This window comes from Hyaena hyaena, unplaced genomic scaffold, assembly GCF_003009895.1.
Source record: "Hyaena hyaena isolate Hyena2069 unplaced genomic scaffold, ASM300989v1 scaffold_721, whole genome shotgun sequence".
In the NCBI taxonomy this organism is placed as follows: domain Eukaryota; kingdom Metazoa; phylum Chordata; class Mammalia; order Carnivora; family Hyaenidae; genus Hyaena; species Hyaena hyaena.
The window spans coordinates 443,954-459,313 of NW_024081346.1; the positions used below are offsets into that span (position 1 = coordinate 443,954).

Here is a 15,360-nt window from a genome sequence, read left to right on the forward strand (position 1 = left end):
TCTTTGTAATGTCCTACAAGGCTCTACATGATCTGGGTCCTTGCCCTCTCCCCAGCCGTGTCTCTCCCCTCACTCCTGCTCCAGTCACACCAGCCTTCGTACTGATCTTCGCGCTTGTCACAGCTTGTTCCCTTTCCCCTCCTGTCGCATGGCTGGAACTTCTCAGGTCTAAGCTCAAATGTCATCACCTCAGAGAAGCCGCTTTGTAGCGTTCATAATTGTCTAAAATGATTTTGTCTATGCGTTTATTTTCTTCTTTGTCATCTTGTCTTTCTCCATTAGAAGGTCAGCTGCTTGAGGGACGCGACTTTGGTCGCTGCTCTATGTCCCAGTGCCTAGAAAAGTGCCTGGCACCTGTCAAGCTCTGAGTAAGTGAACAAAGGCATTGATTAACCTCTGTGCTCCTTTACAAGCTGGCTTACACAGAAGAGACACCCAGGCAAGCAGGCAGAGGCAAGAATACACAACAGATCCTAGGGTCATCCGCGTTCCCTGGGGAGAGCCAGAAGCCAGGGGCCACCTGCTCCCGCGCCCGCGGTTCCTGGCGGATGGAGAGCCCGAGATGGGAATAGAGCACCCCCAGGGAGGCGGAAAGGATGCTCTGGGACGAGCCCAGCCCCGCCCTGTATCCCCAGCAGCCAATGGGCGTGTGGTCCTCCCGGCGCCCCCTGGGACGTGTAGTCCGGTCGGGGGCGCCCTCGGGCGCCGCTGTGCGCCCCTAGACTCCACGTCCCGTCGTGCGCCGGGAGGTGCGGGGATTGGCCGAGCCCCGCCCCCGGCCCGCCCCGCTCAGCTCGCGCCGCAGCCCCAAGAATGAATGAAATCGTAGCGCGCTGGGCGGCAGAGCGGGCGGCGCAGGCCGGGCTGGGCCCGCGCGCGGCGGCAGCAGCGCCCCGGGCCGGAGGCGGCCCAGCCGAGCGGGCCATGGCCACCGCCATTCAGAACCCGCTCAAGTCGTGAGTGTCCCCGCCGTTCACGTCCCTCCATCCCGCCCCCCACCCCCGGCCCTTCCCCCGCCTCTCTGGGGAGGGGGACGCAGCGCGCGGAAGGTAGTTTAGCGGGGGCCCCCCAGCGCGGCCCCCCCATCCCTGGGGGACCCGCCGCCCCTTGTTGCCCCCTGGGGTTGGGGGCGGGGGCCCCTTCAGGGTCGCGGGGGCGTCTCTTCTTTGTCGCTGTCAGTGAAGGAATGTGGCGCGGGCTGGGGGGTGGCGGAGGCCGTTTCCCCACCCAGAGTGGGGGTAGGGGCTTCCCTCTCCTCCTCCTCCATCTCTCCTTCTCCGTGTGTCCGGGGGCGCCGGGCCTGCCCCGGCACAGGGCTGGGAGTACCAAGGACCAAGTCCAGACCTCCGTCTCCGGGTCTTCACCACCCTCCTTCCCTCCAGCAGAGCACCTTTCTCTTCCCCTCTCTTTCTCCGGGGACCTCGGCTCGCGTGGCCCCGGGGGCGGGGGGAGCTGAGGCGTTGGGGTTCCCGGTCCAATCCCTGCTGGCTCCCCTCTTTCCTCCCCGGGTCTTCAGGACCTAGAAGCTCCGACACCCAGGTCAGTTTAGACCGTGGGATCCCTCCCTCTCCCCACCCATACACATCTAACCGGAGCATCTGGGACCGGATGCCTCGGGAGAGGATGCTGGCAGCACCCTCACTCTCGGGGGATTCCCTCCCTCCCTCCCTGTCCGCGTCCCTCCTCCGAGCGCTAGCTTCCTCCTGGGCCCCGAGGCTGGGATCCTGGACGCCTGGGTTCAAGCCTAGCTCGGTCCCATCCCTCTCCTCTCCTCGCCATCCCTGGATCTCTCCGCCTCTCTTCTCTCTCTTTCCGTCTCTCTCTCGCTCCCTCTTCGGGATCCTGGACTCCCGGGTCCCAGCGCTCCCCACCCCCTTTCCTCCGGCGGTGACAGCGGGCTCAGAGTGACAGGCGCGCGGCCGTTCCCGCCCTCCCTCCCCGGCTGGCGAGCGCGGCACTCCCCTCCCCCTCCTCCCGGGCCTGGGGGAGGAGGCGGAGGGCGAACGCCCGCGGCGCCGCACAAAGGGGCTGGGGCGACCTCCCCCCCTTCCCCCAACCTCTTGCTCTCGCCGCCTTGACCTTGAGCAGCGTGTGTTGCTGGGTGGGGAGGGGGAAGGGGCCGGGAGCGCTCCCCCACCCTCCCAAAGGCTGCTCCTGATGGCTGGACCTTAGGCCCCCAGTTGTTTCTGATTTCTGGGGGGGGGGGGGCGCTGTCGGGAGAGGAGGGGGACCGGGGTTAATAGGCACCAGCCTACACGTGTGGCTTTGCGGTGAGCACGAGAGCTTGCAGGGCAGGTGCGGAGCTGGGGTCACTGTGAGGAGGTGTGTGACGGTGACACCCTTCTGCTTCCCTCTCACTCTGTCTTATACACACATAGACAGATGTGTGCCCTGTGAGCAACACCCTCAAGCTGGCTGGGACAGGGTCCCTGTGCAGGTTGATGGATCTACAGGCATTCTGGCCTCTTCACTCTGACCCTGGCGGGACCTCTCGGAGGAGGCAGAGGAGGCGCTGGGGTGGGTGTGCCAGCGCCCTTCTTTGCCCTTCTTTGCTCTCATCTTCAGACAGCTCCTCGAGGGCAGGCACTGGCTCCTGAAAGAATGGGAGTCAAATCCCCTTGGGAGTGGGAGGCTGGAGAGAGTGGGAAGCTGGGGGTCCTGACTACCTGGTTCAAACTTCATCTTGAGCCCTGAATTCTCTGCCTCCCTTCTCCCTCTCCTCCCGAGCCTCAGTGTTACCAGCTGTGTACTGGGGACTCATAACAGTGCCTATTACCTCATGGGGCTGTTGGGATCTTTGCAAAGCGCTTAGTACAGAGCCTGACCCTGACTGCGTGTAGTGATTATTATTAGTAGTATCCATATTGGTTTTTCTTGTGGTCTAGTTTCCACATAGGGCATTGCAGGGGCCTGGAAGCCAGAGTGAGGTTAGGGTGAGGGCACCAGTGCCCTTTTCTGCTCTCATCTTCTGAGGCATCTGCAGGGATGAGGGTAGGGGGTGGAACTGCCCTGCTTGGGCAGGGGAATTCAAGTATGGGAGGGGGATCTGTGACAGTTACTAGCGGTTACTAGTGGTAGGGAAAGGGAGGCAAGTTTCAGCTTGGGTCTGGGGGTTGATCGTTCTGGTGGACAAGGGCCTCCAGGGAGGTGATGGAGTTTTCTACACTCAGCCTCTAAACCAATCAAACTGATGCAAACGTTCCAAGGTGGGGCAGGAGTGAGCTGGGGTGTCTGAGGCTGGAGGTGTGGGGAACAAGTGCAAGCGTGTGTGGGTGGTGGGAGGTGAGAGAGGAAGGTGGCAAGGGCACTCTCTGAGCTGAGCTGATTGGCGGAGCGGGAGGGGTTACTGTGGATGAGATATGGGGTGGCCAGGGGAGGGGCCCGAAGACCAGAGGGAGAATGCGTGTACCATTCCAGGCAAGCATCCCCGACTTACTCCCTTTGCCACCTACTCTCAGCCGGATATGAAGCAGAGACCTACTCTGTCCTGTTGGGGGTAGGGGAAGGGGACTGTCAAGGCCTTACCTGGGGGAGATGGGGGAGAGTTTGTGGTTTGTAGAAGGTGTCTAAGATTAGAGGTGTGTGTGTGTGTGTGTTTAGAAGTGATAAGTGTGGAAGACCTTGGGGGTGTCTCTTACCAGAGCGTAGGTGGGGGCATCAAGCGACAAAAGAGGTGAAGGCTCGTATGCTGTCTGTCTGCTGGAGAGCCCTCTGGTGGACAAGGACATTTGTGGGCGTTTTGTATCCACGCAGGGGCTCAAACTTGAACACAAACTTTGGAGGGGGGGATGTTCCAGGTGAGAGCTGGTGTAGTTTGATGGGTCAGCTCACTGTCTGGGGATCCCTTAGGGTACAGTCCGTGTAGGTGATAGTGGGAGAAAGAAGGAAGGAAAACTCACTTGGGTACAGATATCTAGGTGAGTGAGTCCCACCTTTAAAGAACCGCCAGGGGCTCAGATTCCTCATCTGAAAAATGGGGGTAAAATAGCATCACCCCAGAAGGTTTTTATGAGGATTGCACCAGTGAATCTCTGTTAAAGGACTTAGAACTGTGTCTGACACATGATGGATACTCAGTATATTTACTTGTTATGTACTTACTGAGCATTTTTTATGTACCAGGCATTCTTCTCCTTCTTCTTCTCTTTCTCCTCCTCCTCCTCCTCCCCTTCCTCCGCCTCTTCCTCCTCCTCCTTCGTCTTCTTTTTTTAATGCTTATTTATTTTTGAGAGGGAGAGAGAGAGAGAGGAGAGAGAGCGCGCGAGTGCGCACACGTGGCCGTGTAGGGGGAGGGGCAGAGAGGGAGACTGAGAATCGAAGCCGGATCAGCGCAAAGCCCAACACGTAGGGCTTCACCCCACAAAGTGTCAGATTCTGACCCCAGCCGCAGTCTGGATGCTTAATCCACCGAGCCACCCAGGCGCCCTAAGGTATTATTCTTTCTAGTAATGGTTGGCTATTTTACATCTTAACTACATATCAGATCCTCTTTGTGGAATGAGCGAATTTTTACTGAACACCTACGACCTGCCAGGTACCTTTTAAAAACACATTACACATATTTACTCATTTAATCCTTACAACAATCCAATGAGGTGTCATCCTCATTTTACACACGAGGAAACTGCGGCCCAGAAAGGTTAAGTCATTTGCCCAAGGCCACACGGCCACCAAATGGCAGAGCCAGGATTTGAATCCACAAGGTGTGGCTACCGCTCCTAAATAGCAGTGTGCAGTCTAGCCGGCGGAAGGATGGGATAGAGCGGGGAGGGGTCACTGTGAGAGTGACAGCCCTGGGGGGACTAGACAAGGCTCTCTGGAGCTGGGAGGGTCTGGGGAGGGAGGAGGGGGTGTCAGTGAGCCAAGTGCAGGCTTGCCGGTGGACGTTTGTGTGGGCACCTCTTAGGTATCTCTAAGTCTCCGGGCGTTGAAGTGTTTGTGTGTGTAAATGTACGTGAATCTGTAAAGGTGTGGGAGTGAAGTGTGCGTGAGTCTACGTGGGAGGCTGTGAGTATACGTGTGAATGTGTGTGTAAACTGCCGTATGTGGGTGTGTGCGAGTCCAGGTGTGCATGTGCGAGTGTCTGCCCGGGAGACTAGATGTGCGTCCGGGCGAGCGCGTGTGAGTGACTGCGCGCTCCCTGCGCCCCACCTCTGCACCCGCTTCCCCGCGGGGTCCCGCCGGTCCCCGGGCCCGGGACTACCACTCCCAGCATGGCCCGGGCGGGCCCGCCCCGCCGTCGTGATTGGCTTTGGCCCGGGTGCTCCCGCCCCGCGGGAATGAATGGATGGGCGGCCTCAGCGCCCGCCCGAGCGCTGGGAGGACCGACCCGGCGGGGACCTGCTGGGGGCAGGACCCGGGGAGCAAGATGGCCACGGTCATCCCCGGCCCCCTGAGGTGCTGCGGGCCGGCGGGAGGTGGGGGAGGGCGCGCGGGCGGGTCTGCGCGGGCGTGTGTGTGTGGCGGCCGGGGGTGGGGCCGCTGGGGTGTCTGGGGGGCTGTCACCGTGGGCCGTGCTGCGCGGGGGTGCGAATGTGTGCGATTATGGGTCTGTGGCAAGAACGGTGTCCGATACGCTGCCCCTGGAGGAGCGGAGGGTGTGGGGAACTCCGAGTCCTCTTCGGGTCCTTTTCAGGGAAGGGGGTCATGTCCCGCCCGGCGCCCCCCGGGGTTGGGGAGAGAGTGAAATGGACTGGAGGTGCAAGAGCCTTGGTAAACTCGAGTGAAGCCCACATTACCTTTGTCTTGACGTGTGGAGTGTGTGTCACTTGTTTGTACTATTTTGTGTGTGTGTGTGTGTGTGTGTTTGGATATGTGTTTAATATCTTTCAGTCTACCAGGTATCTTGAGATATTTGGGTCTTTGAGTGTGTGTACATGTGTTTTGAAACGGCATCATTTGTGTTCTGTGTCTGGATTTGTAGTTGTGCGTGTATTTATGTGTACATTTTTGTGTGAATATGGGTGGATATGTCTATTTCTATGTTGTATATGTGTGTATCTTTGTGTTTGAATATGTGGTGTTTTAGATGTCAGTTTCTATACTGTGTATCTTATTGATTGTGTGTGTGTGTCCTGTGTGAATCTGTGCGATTTCTTTGTATAGCGTGTCTGGATATTGTGTGTGTGTGTGTGTGTGTGTGTATGATTTGTTTGTGTTGTGTCTTTAGATATGTGTGTAGGTGCACATGTGGGTAGTTTGTTTTAACATTTCTTCAAACATTTGTGTATCTGTGTGTCTTCGGATGCATGAGTGAGTGTGTGTGAAGTGTGGTGTCTGTGATCTGTTTGCATGTTGTGTGTCTTTGTGTGAGTGCTTTGTTTATATTGTGTGTCTTTGGATATGTGATGTGTATTTGTGCATGGATATATGTGTTGTGTCTGTTTCCACACTATGTGACTGCGATGTTTGTGTTTTTTTAAGTAGATACTTGTATGTGCATATGTGGGAGATTTGTCTGTTTCTCCTTTGTGAGTTTTGGGATATGTCTCTCTTTGTGTGTGAATCCTGTGTGATTTGTTTTTGTCCTGTATTTTGATATGTCCATGTATGGATGGGTCTTGGTATATTTTTGTCTGTTTCTATATTATGTGTGTGTATCTACCCATTGGCTCCAGGCCTGCTTGGGCCTCAGGTTGGGGGCTCCTGAGTCCAGGAGCGACAAGAGGGGAGAGGTGAGGTTGGAGGAGTCGGCCCACTCATTCCCAACAGCCGCGTTGAGGGAGGGGTGCGGGGCGAACGGGCGCGCCTGTCCTTGCTGACAGCCACTCGCCCGCTTGCTCGCCCTCACAGCCTAGGCGAGGACTTCTACCGCGAGGCCATTGAGCACTGTCGCAGCTACAACGCGCGCCTGTGCGCGGAGCGCAGCCTGCGCCTGCCCTTCCTCGACTCGCAGACCGGCGTGGCCCAGAACAACTGCTACATCTGGATGGAAAAGACCCACCGTGGCCCTGGTACCTGCTGGGAGGGCGGGGGCGGGGGCGGGGCCGGGCCGCCCGGGTCGGGTGGGGGGGGCAGGGTCGGGCGGGGGGGGGGGGCAGCGGCTTTGGGGCCAAGGCATTCACGGTCTCACCGCCCTCCTCACCTGCAGGTTTGGCCCCGGGACAGATCTACACGTACCCTGCGCGCTGTTGGAGAAAGAAACGGAGACTCAACATCCTGGAGGACCCCAGACTCCGGCCCTGCGAGTACAAGATTGGTGGGTGGAGGTCCATCCTGCGCCTGGGGTGGCCCCAGCCGTGTCCCCCCGGGCACACGCTGCTACATGTGTGGTGACGCCAGTGTGGTTCTGAGCATTTGCCCTTATTTCTCTTCTAGCGAGTATCTGCGGGTGTGTGTCTGGGTGTCGTCGACAGTCTCCCGTTTTCCCTGAGTGACTGCTTTGGACTTGGACTGTGTCTTCTCCTACTTGGGCCCAGGTGTATTTCCGGGCCAAGTGCTGTCTGTCATGTGTGTCTAGGTGGATCTTCCCTGTGAGCCGGGGTGTATCGGTGTCTGGCTGTATTTCTTCCTGCAGGTGCTTGAGTGTGTGAGGGTGTCTGGTTGTAAGTCTTTGCATTGGTAGTGGAGTGTCTGTAAGTGTCTGTGTCTCTTTCTAGGTGTTTCCAAGGACATTCGAGGGTTTATTTCATCTTGTGTGTGTGTCCGGTGGTCTATCAGAGTTTCTGAGTGTGTCTGAGCGTATCAGGGGGTCTGGTGTCTCTTCTTTTGGGTGTCCAGATGCTTCGGAATGTCTGGGAGACTCTCGTCCCCGAGCCACTGGTGTATTAGGTGTATCGCTGCCCACGTGTGCTGGGCCAACCAGACCAGGTGGCCTTCTTGAATGTGACCAGTACTACCAGAGTTACTGGCTCTTTCTCTTCCCTTGTCCTCTGTGTGGGTCCAGGCCTATTGAAGTGTCCATCTGTGTAGACTTTTTTAAGTTTGTTTGTTTATTTATTTATTTATTTAGAGAGTGCCCGCACAGGCTGGGGAGGGGCAGAGAGAAAGGGGACAGAATCCCAAGCAGGCTCTCTGCCATCGGCGCAGAGCCTGCTGACCTGAGCCGAGATCAAGAGTGGGACGCTTAACCAGCGGAGCCACCCAGGCGCCACGGAGTGTCCATCCGACTGTCTTTCTGGGTGTGTCTGATTGCCTCAGGGGGACTGTGTGTGGCTCCCCTTTGTATGGCCATGTGTATGCATCTGAGTGTTTCTCTCTAGGAATGTCTGTGTCTCTCCCCTGTGTTGTGTCCATGAGTATGGTAGGGTCTGGCTTTGTGTGTCTGGCTGTCTCAAGATGGTCTGTCTGTATCTCCCGTGTATCCTGTGTGAGCATCTGGATTTCTCCACGTGCATCCAGGTGTAAGTGAAGGAGGGTCTGGTGTGTCTCCTTCTTTTTTTAATTTTTTTAAATTCTTAAAATATTTTTATTTATTTGTGTGTGTGTGTTAGAGAGAGAGACAGCGTGAGCAGGAGAGGGTCAGAGAGAGAGGGAGATACAGAATCCGAAGCAGGCTCCAGGCTCTGAGCTACCTGTCAGCACAGAGCCCAGTGCGGGGCTCGAACCCACAAACCGTGAGATCATGACCTGAGCCGAAGTCAGGCGCTTAACCGACTGAGCCACCCGGGTGCCCCAGGTGTGTCTCCTTCTGAGTGTGTGTGAGCGGATCTGCGGGTCTGGCCGTGTCTTTCCCAGGCTCTCGCATCCTTCCTGCTATGTGTGATTGAATCTTTAAGTCTGTTGCTGGTCTTAAAGTGTGGGAGCGCCTCGTTCCTGAAGCAAAGGGCATGGGTTCCAACCTGGGCAGGTTGGGGAATCCTCCAAGGACAACTTCCCCACGTGACCCCCCACCATGGCCTTGTCCCCAGATTGTGAGGCACCCTTGAAGAAGGAGGGCGGCCTCCCCGAAGGGCCAGTCCTTGAGGCGCTACTGTGTGCTGAGACAGGGGAGAAGAAGATTGAATTGAAGGAGGAGGAGACCATTATGGACTGCCAGGTGGGACCACCCTCAGGGGCCCCAGCTGCCTTCTCACCCCCGCCGCCACTGCCCTGGCACAGCCTCTTCCTGCTCTCCAACCCCCCGCGGCTCCCTGGGGCCTCTGGGCGTCCTAAGTCTCGTCCTTCCACACCGCGACTCTTTCTGGAAGACCTCCCCGCTTGCCCCGCACCCCCAGTCTCCGGCTGTGTCCAGAATGGCCGCAAAGGGGGACGGCATCCCCCACTTCCTTGACCTCGGTCCCCCTTCTCCTGGTGCCCAGAAACAGCAGCTGCTGGAGTTTCCTCATGATCTCGAGGTGGAAGACTTGGAGGATGACATTCCCAGGAGGAAGAACAGGGCTAAAGGAAAGGTACCCCCCCCTTCTCCACTCCTCTCTCCTCCGCGACGGGTCCCGTAAGCCGAGCGTTTACAGTGGTCAGACACTGCCCCAGTTTGGCCTCGTTTAATTCCCAGAGCAGCCTGCAAGGGTAGAGGAGTTTATACCCATTTTACAGACGAGGAAGCTGAGGCTCAGATATATTAAACCGTTTGCAAAACAGAGATTGTATAGTGGGTTAGAGCCGTCTTCATGCCCACGAGGAAGCCTCGGAGAGGTCAAGGGAGTTACTCGAGGCCCCCAGTTAGGAAGTGGCAGAGCTGCGGTTCAGCCCCCGGTGCCCCTTCCCCGGCCCCTCATCCCGACTCTTCCCCCAGGCATATGGCATCGGGGGTCTCCGGAAGCGCCAGGACACCGCATCCCTGGAGGATCGAGACAAGCCGTATGTCTGTGATAGTGAGTCATTCTGAAGAGGGGGAAAGAGAGAGCGGGGCCTAGGGACCTCTCCCCTGCTGGCCCCCTCCCTCCCGTTCTAGAGCCCGGTGGGAGGGGATGCTCAGGCCTCTGGCAGAGGGGGGGCGGTGTGATCCCCGAGGCCAGGGTGGAGGCCGCATGGGCTGGGAGGGCTGACCGGCCCTCCCTGCTCGCTCTCCAGTCTGTGGGAAACGGTATAAGAACCGGCCAGGGCTCAGCTACCACTACACCCACACCCACCTGGCTGAGGAGGAGGGGGAGGAGAACGCCGAGCGCCACGCCCTGCCCTTCCACCGGAAAAACAACCATAAACGTGAGCAGGCAGGCGGGCTGTGGGGTAGTGAGGGGCCCTGGGAATGGGGGCTGAGGAGCCTGGGCGGGAGGGGGCACATTAGACATTTCTGGAAAATCTCCAGCTCAGCGGTCCCCTCCCCCCACCGACCATGGGGATGCTGGCTCTGGGGTTGCCATGGCAACCAACCATCTCTCCCTCGCTCCCGGCCGGGCGTAATATTTCTGGGTCTGATTTATTGTTTCAATTAGAGCTCGGGGAGGGGGGTGATAGATGACTCCCCTCCCTCCCGGCCTCCCGTTCTCCCTTCTCTGCTGGGCTTTGGCGGAGGGGCAGAGGCTGTGGCCTGGGAGCCCTTGGCGCCTGCCCGTGCCAACCCCATGGGCGCGCTGACAGCTGAGGGGTGGGAGAGGGCTCGGGAGAGGCACCGTCTTCCCACCCACTTCTTGGAGGGAGAGGGCAGTCTCTTCACCCCGTCCCCGCCTCGCACCCAGGCACCTCTGTGTGCGGATTTTTTCTTGTGAACGTCCGTCCGTTTCTAAAGCGGCTCTTGGCCAGTGGTGTCCCCGGTTTTTACCTAGTCGGGGCTTAGCTGGCACTGGTTGTGTGGCAGGAGTGTGGATGAAAGGGGAAGCAGGGGGCTCTTCCTAAAGCTGTTATTTGCCAGTTTTACCTAATAAAGAGGATGCGTGCGTTGTCCTCAAAGAGTTTGGGGCTCCTGATGAGAATTATTTGGGCCCCCGTCCCTGTTCTGCTGTGGCCGCAACTTGGGGTAGCTGCTCTCCCTCCTTACCTCCCCCATGCCTGGATAAAGGGGTCCACCCCGGGGCCGGGGCTGAGGCTGGGGGCAGGGTGGAGCCTTGCCTATGGTGAGAGCCCCTCTCTCTGTCCCCCCAACCCCAGAGTTTTACAAAGAATTGGCCTGGGTCCCTGAGGCACAGAGGAAACACACAGGTAGGGACGCCTCCCTCTCCCCCTGCTCGTGCGGCAGCCTTTGACCAGGTGCCCTTGCCTGCCTGCGGCAACCCTCTGCCTTGCTGTCTTTCAGCCAAGAAGGCGCCCGACGGCACTGTCATCCCCAACGGCTACTGTGACTTCTGCCTGGGGGGCTCCAAGAAGACGGGGTGTCCCGAGGACCTCATCTCCTGTGCTGACTGTGGGCGATCAGGTGATACCCCCACCTGAGCTTGCCGGGGGCCTGGGTAGAGGGGACCCCAGGAGTCCAGATCGGGAGGCTGGGAGGCAGAGAAGTGCGGCCCGGGCCCGGGAGGGGGGATGTCCAGAGCTGGTGGGACGGACTCAACTGGTGAGGACCTTGGGAGACCAGGGGGGTGGGTCAGAGAGGCTCTGGGAATCATGGGATGGGGCTGTCACGGCGCTGCTGGTAGTGGCATGTGCTTAGCATGGCGTGAGGGGTGGTGAAAGGCCGTTGCCAGGGCAATGTGGGTAGTGAACTGTGATAGTAACGGATGGCCGTTGCCTGGGTACTGTGGATAACCGAGGGCGCCTGCCACGGAGTTGTGGTTAATAGGATGTGGTTTCCCAGGGTGGGCTTGTAGGTAATAGACTGTGGTCGCCTCAGCACGGCGGGTAATGAATTGTGGTTGTCATGGCATCACGGGTAGTGCAATATGGTTGTCATGGCAACAGGGTATCGTGGAATGTAACTTGTGGCACTGGGTGGTGGCTGAGGGGGTGTCTGTACTGGGGTAGCGCGGTGGCTGTGGGATTGGCATCACACGGTGTCGACGGAAACACTTTGGCTGCTGGCGCCTCCTGGGGAACCAGGCTGTGGGGACCCCCCTCCCCCCGCGGAAGGTGGTTGCCGTGGCACTGTGGCTGGGGGAACGTGGCTGCTGTGTTTCTGTGGTTAACGGAACCTGTTGGCCATTATGCTGTGGGTAGTGGAATGTGGCCGCCTCAGCACAGTGGTTAACAGAATGTGGCGGCCCGGGTGTTGTGGGTGGTAGAAAGTGGTTGCCACAGCACTGTGGGTAATGGAATGCGGTTGCCATGGTATTCTGGGGAGCAGAATGTGGTTACCATGGTGGCTGGTAGGAGACTGGTGGCCACGATCGCGGCAGTGCTGCTTGCGGTCCGGTCGCTGGGCACCGTGAGCGGGGTGGGGTCGGGCTGTGGGCCACGGGAGCTCATCCGGCCTTCGCAGCCAGGGGTGGGGGCTGAGCCATTTCCTCCCCAGCGGTCAGTAGTCACCGGGGGCGTGATGAGCCCTAACTGCATCCCTGCCCCTTGGCCCCCAGGACACCCCTCATGTTTACAGTTTACGGTGAACATGACGGCGGCCGTGCGGACCTACCGCTGGCAGTGCATCGAGTGCAAGTCCTGCAGCCTGTGTGGCACCTCGGAGAACGACGTGAGTGCCCGCCCGCCTCCCCTGGGACATGCCCCCAGGGGGCCTCCCCGCCTGGCACCTCTGCCTTTGCCAGCCGGGCCTAAAGCCTTTCCCTGGAGCCTCTCCCTGGTGAACACTAGTAACCTGTATTATTATTATTGCTAGTGTCCATTAACTGAGCCTGGCACTTAGTGCTCCTCATCTCCCTGACTCCTCCTCCCAACCACCCTCCGAGGTAGGTGCTCTCGTTCACTCCGCAGAGACGATACTGAGCTCAGAGAGGGGAAATGACTTGCTCGAGGTCACCCTTCTAGGACGTTAGTAGAGCTGGGATCTGACCCCGCGCCCGTGGCTTCCAGAGCTGGTGTCAGACCATCTCGGTGTCGGTGTCGTTGTCAGTGTCGCACAGAATCTCTAAAACCCAGACTGCGAATTGCAAACCGACAGACCGCAGGGGTGTTTTGCTTGGCCACGCAGGGTTTTGCAAAGATTCCGTGATGCAAAGACGGTCTCGGAGCCCCTTCTCGTGGGAGGGAGCACCCTCCCCAGCCCCTTTGACTTACCCCTGCCCCAGCCCCCCACCCCGGTCTCTGGTGCCCGTGCCCCCAGGGTGCCAGCTGGGCGGGTCTCACCCCCCAGGACCAGCTGCTGTTTTGTGACGACTGCGATCGGGGTTACCACATGTACTGCCTGAGTCCCCCCATGGCGGAGCCCCCGGAAGGTGAGAGAAGAGGTGGGCACAGCATGGGGGCGGGTGGGTTGGGAACTTGTCTTCCGGCTGGTGAAGACAGAAGACTGTGTCTGCCGGCCCGGGAGGGAGTCGGGGCAGCCTCTCTGGGTCCTGGGCCTAAATCCCTGTCCTCTGGCCACCCCCACAGGGAGCTGGAGTTGTCACCTCTGTCTTCGGCACCTGAAAGAGAAGGCCTCTGCCTACATCACCCTCACCTAGGCCTGGCTCTGGCTCACCTGGACCTCTGGGGTGGTGCTCACCTATCTGCCTCTCGGAGCTCCTCCGCGCTCTCTCTGCCCTCAGTGCCCCACAGTGGAGGGGGACAGGGGAAGCCCGAGAGGGGGCGGGGCCACCCCTTCCCTCTGTGCAGCTGGAATGTTTGCCCTGTGGGTTGGTGGGCCCAGCAGGGCCCCTCTCCCTCCCTCCCTCCTTCCCCATCCCTTGGCGAACGGGCACCGGGGGCTTCTGCTCCCCTCAAAGCCATACCCCGCCTCTGGGCGGGCATGAGGGGTGGTAGATGCCAGCCCGGGGCATGGACACAGCGTTTTTCTAAAGAAAAAGTCAAAAAGTTAAAAAAAAAAAAAAAAAAAGAAAAAAAGAAATTAATATATACAAAGAGTCCTCTAAGGCCTGGCTGGGTGGAAGGGGCGCTGGCGAGCGCGTCCACTGGGCACCCGTCTATGCCAGCTTCCTGCCTAGCAGCCCCACCCCCCCAGTCTCTGGAGTTGCAGCTGTCCCACCTCCTCACCCAGTGTGGGCGCCATCCCCCCTCGTGCCCAGGGCAGGTGGGTGTGGTGTCCACCCTCGCCCCCTCTTGGTGCCCACCGTGGATACTGCATGACGTGAACCATGGTTTTGAACTCCGTTCCTGCTCCCTCCCTGAGAGCCCCATCCTGCCCGCTCTGTGCCCGCCACCTGCCCTGGCTGGTGGCCGTCGGCTGGGGGGCAAGGCGGGCCCCTGCCCAGCGCCTGCTGGAATGAGAAGCACAGACTCTACAACGGACTAGTTTTTCCCCTTTACCCCTACCCCCCCCCCCCCCCCGCTCCGATTCCCCACCGGCCAGGCCGGGCTGCCCCCTGCCACCCTCGCTGGCCATTTTGGGGGTAGCGAGGGGGCGTGGTTGTTTCTTGTGGTTGTGTGTGTTTGTTGTTCGGGTTAAAAAAAAAGGGAAATTGAGACTGCAAGTGGGGGGAGGTGGTGGGTTTGGGGGGTCTCCTCCAATCCAGGCATGCCCCCCCTTGTAAATGAGTCTCCTTTATTGCCTGCCTCTGCTGTGAATTAACTTGTTCTGTGTATTAAACTGGGCCTGACCCCTCTGCCCACGACTGCCTCGTTCTCCAGGCTGGACTGGGGCACCACCAAGAAGGGGAGATGGGGGCCTCCTAGGGGTAGAATTGACCGAGGTTAACAGCTGGAGCCGGCCTGACCTCCAACTCCCTCCGTCTCCCCCCTGCTCCCCGCCTTTCTCTGGCTTTGTCCCAGCTCCTCCCAGCCTCGCCGGAAAGGAGGAGAGGGGGGATGGGGTGGAGGGGGCTCCCGCCCAGCCAGCTGTGGTTGCCCCGGCAACGGACTGCTGCAGCTGCAGTGAGCAGCAGTGAGGGGGGAGGCGGGAGCTGGGGCCTGGGGGAAGGGATGGAAAGATGAAGAGGCCGCCCCTCCTGGGCTAGGGTAGGGGGTGGGGGTGCCCAGAGCACCTCCTCCTTAGTCCCCGACCTCGCCTGGGGTCCCCCATCCCGATGTGGGGCCAAGAGCGGAGGGGAAAGGGCCAGGGAGAGAATGAATGACACATACGGGGTTGGGAGGGAGGCACATTTGGGTGAGGTGGGATGAGGAGAGAACCAGGACACGGAGAGATCAGGAGAGAGACACAGAGCCCCACGTTTATAGAGAATCCGAAAAAGAGCAGGAGAAGGAAGAAATAGGTCTGCAGAGAGGGGTAGATGAGTGAGCCACAGGAGTGATGGGGGGGGGGAGAACAGAAGAGAGACGGAGATTAGGTGGGAGAGGGAGACATGCGGAGAGACAAGGAGGAAGGAGACAGTGACTTGGGGACGCAGGAGATTCGCTGAGGGGAGGTAGAGAACCAGGGCACATACATTGGAAGAGAGGGAGGCACATTTGGGGTGAGGGAGATACAGTCAGGATCCAGGGACAGGCAAAGTCCCAGGACAATGACAGATGAGGCCTCCCGGGAGAGAAGGACAACGAAGTTGG

At 59.1% G+C, this 15,360-nt stretch overlaps 1 protein-coding gene across 9 annotated transcripts; it reads left to right on the forward strand.

Annotated features, from left to right (window-relative positions):
• Window positions 1-899: 899 nt before the first annotated feature.
• Window positions 900-14,468, forward strand: DPF1 (double PHD fingers 1). 9 transcript variants are annotated; one of them, XM_039217718.1, is made up of 12 exons: window positions 900-956; window positions 6,793-6,953; window positions 7,091-7,198; window positions 8,850-8,977; window positions 9,240-9,329; window positions 9,674-9,752; window positions 9,952-10,083; window positions 10,966-11,016; window positions 11,111-11,230; window positions 12,324-12,436; window positions 13,025-13,148; window positions 13,294-14,468. In XM_039217718.1, exons 1-12 carry the CDS (start codon window positions 925-927, stop codon window positions 13,362-13,364), a joined length of 1,209 nt encoding a protein of 402 aa, XP_039073649.1. In that variant the 5' UTR covers window positions 900-924; the 3' UTR covers window positions 13,365-14,468. The 9 variants fall into 9 exon arrangements, with proteins under 9 accessions (XP_039073649.1, XP_039073651.1, XP_039073653.1 ...); XM_039217720.1 differs by having other exon boundaries at window positions 13,025-13,136; XM_039217722.1 differs by having other exon boundaries at window positions 13,055-13,148.
• The last annotated feature ends 892 nt before the right edge of the window (window positions 14,469-15,360 follow it).

Bases quoted from the DNA above. Each gene is read 5' to 3' on its own strand.
- DPF1 (XM_039217718.1), top strand. From the start codon at position 925: ATGGCCACCGCCATTCAGAACCCGCTCAAGTC. The intron at 9,753-9,951 runs GTGAGTCATTCT...CTCGCTCTCCAG, and splicing joins CAAGCCGTATGTCTGTGATA to TCTGTGGGAAACGGTATAAG. The intron at 13,149-13,293 runs GTGGGCACAGCA...CCACCCCCACAG, and splicing joins CCCGGAAGGTGAGAGAAGAG to GGAGCTGGAGTTGTCACCTC.